Raw genomic sequence first — 8,648 nt, 5'->3', positions numbered from 1 at the left:
GGTTGACACGGAGGGAGGGAGGGCGTGGAGGAAAAGAAACTGGGGTTCAAGGGGCCCTGGGGCGCCAGGAGCAGCCCCCTGTCTTAGCCTTAGTGCGTCACCAAGGGAAGTTGTTGGGCGAGTCCAACAGGCAGTGGGGGTTGCTCCCCGATGCCCTGCAGAGCCCCCCTCCTCCAAAGCTCTGCTGGGCCCCCCTGCCAGTGTCGGTCACCCCCAGTGCCACCCCTGGGTACCCGTTGGTGACACATGGTGACAACCAGGTTGGCAAGGACACAGGCGGGGGGGAAGCGGGGAGGCCGCCTGTGTGGGGCTGGGTGACATCCAGCTTTCAGTGTGGAGCCTCGCCCCCACACCCCTCCCTAGCACCAGACGCCCTGCCCCGAGGGGCCACACCCAGGCAGCCAGCCCTGAGGTTGGGTCTTTATTGGAGAGTGAACATAAATAAAAATAAGCGGGAACTTGAGAGGAGGGGGAACTGGAGGGCTATTTACAAATGTACACCTTGGACCTGGGCGGCCGCTGCCCACCAGCCCGAGCAAGGCTCAGAGCAAGGCGAGCAGGGCTGCGAGGACCAGGACGGCTTAGGCGGCCGGGTAGCGTGCGGAGTTCCGACCAAGGGGCTGCCGGGTCCGGGGGTCCCGCTTCTGGGCACTGCCTGGCCCTGCCCGCTGGAACTGCAGCTCTGGGATGATCCGGTGGATCCAGTCGTGGTGGGAGGTGAGCCGGATGTAGACACCTGGGCGGTTCCGCCGGGCGCAGCCCTCGCCCCAGCTGATGACCCCTGCCTGCAGCCACACCTGGCCCACGAGGCACACCAGGGGGCCCCCGGAATCTCCCTGCGGCCGAAGCAGAGGTACCTGTGTCAGCTCACGCGGGCCGGAGAGCCGGGCTCCGCAGCTGCACGGCTGAGTGCCCGCGCCTGTCTCCCTTCGCTCGTCTCTGCCCAGGACACCCCAGCCCCTGCAGCCCTTCCTTTCCAGCCTGGAGTGCCCATTTCTCTAGCATTGCCACACTACCCACCCTGAATCACCTCAGAGAAGTGTCTTAAAGATGCAGCTTCCTGAGTCCCGCCACAGACCCACTGGCTGACTCCCCCAGGTAGAACCCAGGAACCTGCTTTCCCAGCTGGTCGAATGCATAGCTCTGGTCTGGGCCCTGCAGGTCCACCTCCTGGGCCTTGTCCCTTGTCCCAGGTGGGCTGGTTTCCGCCTGGGGCCCAGGCACTAGGGCTCAGCCTCGGCCCACCCCGCCCCAGGGCCCACCTTGCAGGCGTCCCTCTTGCCCTCAGCGAAGCCCGCACACAGCATGTCGTCCTTGATGGTTCTGGGCTGGAAGCCGGACTCTGCATCCTTGCTGTAGAGCAGGTTGCACTTGGGCGTGCTGATGATGGGCACGGCAAGCTTCTGCAGGGTCCGGGGTTTGGGCAGGCTGTCTGCGGAGGGGAGATACCAGGTGCGGCTCAGGGGACATTCTCACCAAGGGCCCCAGGCCCTGGTTCTCAAGAACCGCAGCTCTATCCCACCTGCTTTTCTCTTGTGTTTTTAGATCTTCTCTTCTGGCTGGAGGCTTTGTAGGACAGAGTTCCTTCTTCCCACCCCCCACCACCAGGCTGGGCTCTTTCTGTTCCCTGTGGCCCCTGCTCCTGTGTCTGCTGCCCTTTCCCATACCTACTCCACCCATTTGAGTAGAGATCTTGTGGGCCTTCCTGGTGGCTCAGACGGTAAAGAATCTATCTGCAGTGCGGGAGACCAGGGTTCGATCCCTGGGTTGGGAAGATCCCCTGGAGAAGGGAATGGCTACCCACTCCAGTATTCTTGCCTGGAGAACCCCGTGGACAGAGGAGCCTGGCAGGCTACAGTCCATGGGGTCACAGAGCCAGACATGACTGAGCGACTAACACACGTGCGGCAGTTTGAACAGAAGATGGTTGGTTCAGGGCGGCCCCCAGGCTGCCTTCTCTAGGCCCGCCACCTGTTCTCTCCCTGCCCTGCCCTTAGTACCTTGTTCACTGGGGGTGCCCCAGCCGGTGACCCAGCACTTCATGCCCGACTCAAAGACGACTGAGGGGTCAGGCACACACACGGGGAGGATGTAGTTGGTGAAGGTCACAGGTGCCTCCAACTCCACCAGGGCCACATCGGCGCTAGAGGCCATGCCTTGGTACTGGGGGTTGCTCTCGACCCGCTTCACCCGGGCATACACGGCGTGTGGCCCTGGCCTCGCCAGCTGCAGCACCCCCAGCAGGACCTGGTACAGGGATGTTTCAGAGGTGCTGGTGGGAGAGTAGAGACCCGGTGTGAGGCGGCCTGGGAGGCGTCAGCGGAAGTTAAGTGGAGATGAGAAGTAGGGAGGAGTCGGACTTCCTCCCCGCTCCCCAGGATGCTGACAGCTCAGTCTACACTGTGTCTTCCGGAGCACACTCTCCAGGGGGGTGTACTAAGAGATGAGGTGGGAAAGGGTGTAAACCCCAAGCAGCTTTAAATTCCCAGCTCCACCCTGGCCAGCCCAGCCACCTCGCGCAAGTCACCCAGCAAGTTCTCTGTGACTCCGTTTCCTTGTCTGTAAAATGGGGACAGTAACAGTCCCCACCTGAAAGGCTGTCTGTGGGGGTCGAAGGAGATGATCACCCACCGGGGCCCAGCCTGAGGCAAGTGACCTGCTCACTCTGAGCCTGGATTTCTGAACTTGAGATGTGAGGTTTTAGAATTGCAAGAGCTGTGGCATGGAGAGAGCTGAGATGCCTAGGCAGCCCTGAAGGCTTAGGACCAGGCAGGTCATGGTGTGGAAGCAGGGTTTGGGTAGCTTGGTCCTTTGGTTAGGGCCAGTGTAGGTGACCTCAGAGTGAGGAGGAGGAATGGCCATTCTGCTTCGTCCACCTGTGCCCAGAGCCCCAATCAGGAAGGGAGTGTCTGGATTTGTGGTGTGGGAGGAGACAAGGAAGAGAGGCAGGCAACAGGAGGACCCTGCGGCCAGCAGCAGGGGCGGCCTGTCTGGGAAAGCACCTCACTGTGAGCCCCCCGGGGGAAATGGACCCCTCCCAGCTGGGCTGGGGGCAGCAAGAGCCCGGAAGCAGGGGCTGCTGCTGGAAGCTGGCCCCGAGGCTGGACCCAAAGGGAGCCCTGGCAGGGAAGGCTCAGATGGCGCAGACGCAGCCTCTCTCGGGCCGTGGGGGCCCGGCCTGGGCGCCCCGCACCGCCGTTGTCCGCGGGCCGGCGCTGTCCGCGGTGCTGAAGCCCGGCGTTTGCGGACGGCGCGCGGGGAGGGGGCGGTTCCGTCGCACGATCTGTGGCCCCGGAGCGGAGTGCGGGGCGCAGTCGACTCACTTGGAGAAGCAGTGCGCGGCGGTGAGGACCCACCGGTCCGTGATGAGGCTGCCCCCGCAGAAGTGGCTTCCGTTTCGCTGAATGCTGACCTGCCAGGGCCACTCGCCCTCCAAGGCATTCTGCCCGCCCACCATCCGGTTCAGCATCCGCGGGCGGCCGCAGGCTGGGGGAACAGAGCCGAGGCGGGGGTGGGGGGCGCTCCCTGGAGGCCCATCCCCTCAGGTGTGATTCCCACCCCCAAACCCACACTCAAGCTTTCTTATCCTGTTCACTCCCTGGCTTTCCTGTCCCTGACCCACTCCAGGACCTTAGGCCTAAGTCGGAGGCCTGGGCATCAGTCAGCCTCCGACAGTGGGTTGTGGGCCCCTTGCCCCTCACCTGTGACACCTGACCCTCTGGGTGGTGGGGGTGAGATAACACGGTTAAGGTCTTACCCCACACCCCCGGCCTGACAAATGGGCTCCCGGACCTTCCCCTTCCACCCCGCAACTCCTGTCTAGGCTCCCCAGTTTTCCCCACTGTGGGATTCCCGTGCTGGGCCCATTCATTATGGGTCTCACCAGGGAGGGGGTCCTGGCCAGTCTCGGAGATCTCAACCAAGCCCACTCCTGTCCCCCTACCCGAAGGCCTTGAATGCTTACCGTTCAGTGCCTCGCCTCCCCGAGTCCCTGAAAATGAGAAAAAAGAGGGTGATCAGCCAACTTTGCCCAAGCTGCAGTCTGCTCCTCCCCTCCCCAACGACTGGTCAGCATAGCCCATCCTCTGCTGCACACCCAGCCTCCTGTGGACTCCGCAGGACCGTCCACCGGGCACCTGGCAGGAGAGGCTGGCAGCCTTCAGCCACAGGTCCCCCATGTGCCCCCATGGTGTGCACAGGCCAGGCTGTGGGCCAGGACCAATCAGAAAGGCCAGGGAGGGGACCCCGTCAGGGCTTGACCCTCCCATTTGGGGCAAGAGGGCTTCTTCTGGACCCCACCAGGGCTTTCCCTCCACACCCCACACTCATCCTCATCTGGAAGCTCTGCGGAGGATGTGGCCTTCAGCCAAGGGGCTGTGGGGCCTCCCCCCAACCCCCTCCTCCAGCCTGGGGCTGGCTGGGATAAGGGGCCAGACAAGTGAGCAAGGCTCCACGTCTGCCTGCCCGCCCAGCCACTCGAGTCTCACTCATCTCAGGGGAGTAGAGAGGCCAGACGATGGTCATGCATCAGTCCTCCCAAGATCCCAGATTCCCAGGTGCCAGCCCCTCAGGTGTTCCGCCAAGCTCACAGGCGGCTCCAAGAGCCCTGCCGGGCCCAGCACCCCTGCCCGTGTGAGGGACAGTGGGGCGAAGGGCGGGGGGCACTCTTTGGAAGTGGACCCCTCTCCCCGGGACCACTGTCCCCCAGTTTCTGGACAAGGCACAGGGCCCGCCTCTTGGCCTTGACAGGCCCCTCCACTCCAGCTCGGAGACCCCAGCCAGGCCAACAGTCTCAACCAGTGCCAGCGCAGCTCCAGGTAACCCACCCCATAAAGAGAGCCCTGCTTATGGATCTGGTCACTGGGGTGGATCTGATCAGAGCTTGGGGGGTCAGGACAGCCTCTTCCCACTTCACACTCCCCCGACACCCCAGCCCCAGTAACCAGTCCCAGGCGGCTGAGGGGCCCTGGGGCCGGGCAGGAAATGGCTGGACTGAGCCACACCCCTCTGTGACCTTGGGGGTTTTGACAGGACCCTATTCTTCCAGCTGAGGGGCACACTCTCCAGTGCTGGGGGGTGGATGATGAAGCAGTTGCAGAGGGTGCTGAGCATGGGCCAAGAGGAGTGGGCAGGCACAGGCAGGACCAGCCACTCTTCCAGGTAGAGGCGCCAACAGATGCGTGGGGGTGAGGGCAGTCAGCCCAGGCCAGCAAGACATCTGCCCAGACACTGATTGTGTCAACAAGGGGCCCTTTAAAAATGCACACGTGCCCCAGGCGGACATTCCCTCCAGCCCCTCGTCTTAGTATAATCTGATTTAGTCAGATTGACAACCCCAGACCCTGCGCTCTTGCTTCTTGCACGAAGCTGAAACGCCCCGGCTGGCTTTTTCCCTCCCTGTGGGGCTTTCCCAGAGCCTTGCCCAGGTTCTCCCCACAGCCATCCCCGCTCCTGTGTGTGGATCCACTGTCCACGCCTGGGATCAAGGGCACTCACACCCTGCCTAGCAGACCCTTCCATTGAGGCTCTTCAGGCTTCTGCATCCCAGCCTGATGCACCTCGGCTTCTTGTTTGGACTGAGCCCCCGGCCTCTGAAGCTTCCCTGGTGGCTCAGATGGTAAAGAATCCATCTGTGATGAAGGAGAACCAGGTTCGATCACTGGGTTGGGAAGATCCCCTGGAGAAGGGAATGGCTATCCACTCCAGTATTCTTTCCTGGAGAATTCCACGGACAGAGGAGCCTGGTGGTCTACAGTCCCGGGGTCACAAAGAATCAGACCCGACTAAGAGACTTTGACTTCACTTTTCCTGCCTCTGAATGTTTGTTCACAGCACCGCTTTCCTCCTGGGTCTAAATCCAGATTCTAGAGAGTGCTAATCCAGATCCTAATCCAGAGTGCTAACCCTAACTGAAATTCTTCCCCCTCCTCCAGGCAGCCCTCCTTGATTGTACTGTCTGGGCAGCCTGGCTCCCTTTCCTGAGCTTTCTGTCTTCCCACTTGGCCCCACAGAGCTCTGCCCACCTTGCCCTGGGGGTGGAATTGTCATCTCATCTCATCTCACCCATGAGCTCAGGATCTCTGTGGAAGCAGGGCCCACATCCTGGGAGCCTGAGCCCAGGGAATATATAAGTGGGACAGTGGGAGCAGGACTTCCTGGGGAAGAGCGATGTGGAGACCCAGGCTGGGCAGGGTGGGCGTCCTGTTGGGGCTGGGTAAGCCAGCGGGGTGTCAGCCCCCTCCTCTGGATCCAGGGCCCTTCTGCTCCTGTATCTGGTTGTGGAGGCAGGAGAGGCCCAAGGCTTTAGGGGGAACAGCCAGAGATGAGAGGCCAAGATGGTGCTGAAGGAGTTCAGGCCTCTGGTGTCAGCTATTGGAGAGCCAAGTGCAGGCCGCTGTTTGCACTTTGGCAATGACCTCGATTACTCTACCCACCAGGAGTAATCACAGGGTTACACACCCTGGCAGAGATGAGCTCCCTCAAAGAACGCTGTTATCCTGGTGCCAGGGGAGGAAGGCAGGGCAGCGAGGCCTGGGGGGCCCTGCGGAACCCAAGGAGTCTGGGGCCTCCCCACCGAGGTGCCTCCTCCCCTGTGGGAAGCCTGGAGCCCCGGCAGGGCTGCAGCCCAGGCTGACGGCCGGGCCCTGAGAGGTGACTTGAGGACACGGAAGTGAGGAGGTGGCTGGGCAGGCCAGGCGGGCCCAGGAATGCATGAGAGTTTCTCCAGCAGAGAACAGCCTGCCCAGCTGGGAGGGGCCTGGCAGGTGAGGCCCCTGGCTGACACCTGCTCACCCTCACTGGGGCCTGGGAGAGAGGCCCGGGTGCAGGAGCCGCCCCCCGCCCCCGTCTCCTCCTGCCTGCACCCCTCCCCCATGCCCTGCTAAGCGCCCCCAGCCTTCCGTGGCTCCCTGGCTCAGGCCACGCTCGGCCACACTTCCTGGCCTTGCGGACACTGGCCCTAGGCTGGAGGCCAGCAGTCTTGAGTTCAGATCCTGCACCCAGGCAGCCCTGTGCTTGTGCCTTGGAGACGGGAGAGACCAAGACGAGAGGAAGCGGAGTGCCAAGCCCAGAGCTTGGCCCTGCTTGCCCAAGGCAGTGGGAGCGGGGGTGGGGGTGCGGGTGGGGGTGGATCCTGCCCGGGTCACTGCCTCAGGGCCCTCGCAGGCCTGCACCCACGCTGCCTTCCCCACTTCACTCCCCCAGGTGGGATGTCTGGAACCTTCCTCCTGCGAGAAGAAGAGGAGGCCAGTGCTGCAGCCCCAAGCCTAGCCAGGGAGTGGGGACTGGCTACAGCTGCTGGCAGGACAGACCTGTAGGACCTGTAGGACTCTCCTGCAATCTGTAGGACTCACCGGACCGCAGCAGCAGCAGGAGCAGGACCGCGGCTAGCACCTGCCTCATGGTCTTGGCCTGGTGGAGTGCCCGCTGGGCAGGGGACAGAGGTGGCAGGAGTTCCGAGTGCTCGAGCACGACGTTCGGGGCTCCATGAAGTGGGTTATATGCTGCAGATGAGTGTCAGCTCGGCTATGCCGCTGGACTTGTCAGCCCGGCCAGCCCAGTTTCTCTCGACAGGAAGGAGGCACCCCAGAACTCTGGTTCCTCCATGACCTGGCCCTGAACCCCAAGGGGCCAGACCCCTCACCCAAGGATTTGAGGCCAGGGTGCATAGGCCCCATTTAGGCGGCTTGTGGCCTGGAGTTCTACCCCCTACCATGGCTGACCACACACCCCAAGTGACCACAGGCCCCACATAAACTGACTGCAGTCCGCCCATGAGACCCTCCCTGTTTCATTCATTCATTCATTTCATTTGTTCATTCATTCATATTGAACATCTACTTCGCAGGTGACGCTAGTGGTAAAGAACCTGTCTTCCAAAGCAGGAGACACAGAGCTGCCGATTTGATTCCTGAAGGAAGATCCCTGGAGAAGGAAATGGCAACCTGCTGCCGTGTTTTTGCCTGGAAAATTCCATGGACAGAGGAGCCTGGCGGGCTAGGGTCCATAGGGTCACAAAGAGTTGGGCATGACTGAACTCACGAGCATGTGCACACACGCGCACACACACACATACACACACAGTCCATGGGGTCACAAAGAGTCGGGCATGACTGAGCCCAGGAGTACGCGCACACACACACACAACACACACAGACACACAGACACACACACACACACACACACACACACACACACTATACCCTGCATCAGTGAATGAAACAGAGTCCAGAACTGGGTTTTACACTTTTAGGGGGGATGAGCACAAAAAAGTCCAGGTCCCCTGTGCTTATGGAACAAAGTGGAGCAGGGAAGGAGTCCGCAGTGGGGGTCCCCAACCGACATCAGCGCCCTTACCGACCCTCCGTCCAGGGACTGGGTCCCGGCAGTTCCAGGACTCCCAAGGAGGCCACGACCGCCTGCGGGCGGCACCCTCCTAACCCACCCGGAGGTGGGGGCAGTGGGGGGGCTTCCCGGAACCGAGGGCCAGGTGGGCGGGGCGGAAGCTGGTTCTGGGAAGGCCGGGCCGGGTGACCGTACCGTGTCCCTGCCCTGGGCGTGGCAGGCCGGGTCGGGGACGTGCGGCCGCCGCGGAAGCGGCTCTGGGAGGAAGTTATCTGGGGCACGGGGCTGACGTCAGAGGCTCAGGT

General features: G+C 62.3%; 1 protein-coding gene across 1 annotated transcript; it reads right to left on the bottom strand.

Moving 5' to 3' along the window:
* Positions 1-414: 414 nt before the first annotated feature.
* PRSS27 (serine protease 27) lies at positions 415-7,833 on the bottom strand. The gene is made up of 6 exons (XM_027527443.1): positions 7,353-7,833; positions 3,965-3,991; positions 3,324-3,486; positions 2,001-2,272; positions 1,263-1,432; positions 415-836 (listed from the first exon to the last, which is right to left on the bottom strand). The coding sequence occupies exons 1-6, from the start codon at positions 7,399-7,401 to the stop codon at positions 582-584; spliced, it is 936 nt and encodes a 311-aa protein (XP_027383244.1). The 5' UTR covers positions 7,402-7,833; the 3' UTR covers positions 415-581.
* Between the last annotated feature and the right edge of the window lie 815 nt (positions 7,834-8,648).

This window comes from Bos indicus x Bos taurus, chromosome 25 (assembly GCF_003369695.1).
Source record: "Bos indicus x Bos taurus breed Angus x Brahman F1 hybrid chromosome 25, Bos_hybrid_MaternalHap_v2.0, whole genome shotgun sequence".
In the NCBI taxonomy this organism is placed as follows: domain Eukaryota; kingdom Metazoa; phylum Chordata; class Mammalia; order Artiodactyla; family Bovidae; genus Bos; species Bos indicus x Bos taurus.
This window is presented reverse-complemented; position numbering and strand designations above follow the sequence as displayed.

Excerpts from the sequence above, each read along its gene's own strand:
- PRSS27 (XM_027527443.1), bottom strand. The coding sequence starts at position 7,401 with ATGAGGCAGGTGCTAGCCGCGGTCCTGCTCCTGCTGCTGCTGCGGTCC. Across the intron at positions 3,487-3,964 it reads GGGAGGCGAGGCACTGAACG|CCTGCGGCCGCCCGCGGATG; the intron begins GTAAGCATTCAA and ends CTGTTCCCCCAG. Across the intron at positions 1,433-2,000 it reads GGGCACCCCCAGTGAACAAG|ACAGCCTGCCCAAACCCCGG; the intron begins GTACTAAGGGCA and ends TCCCCTCCGCAG.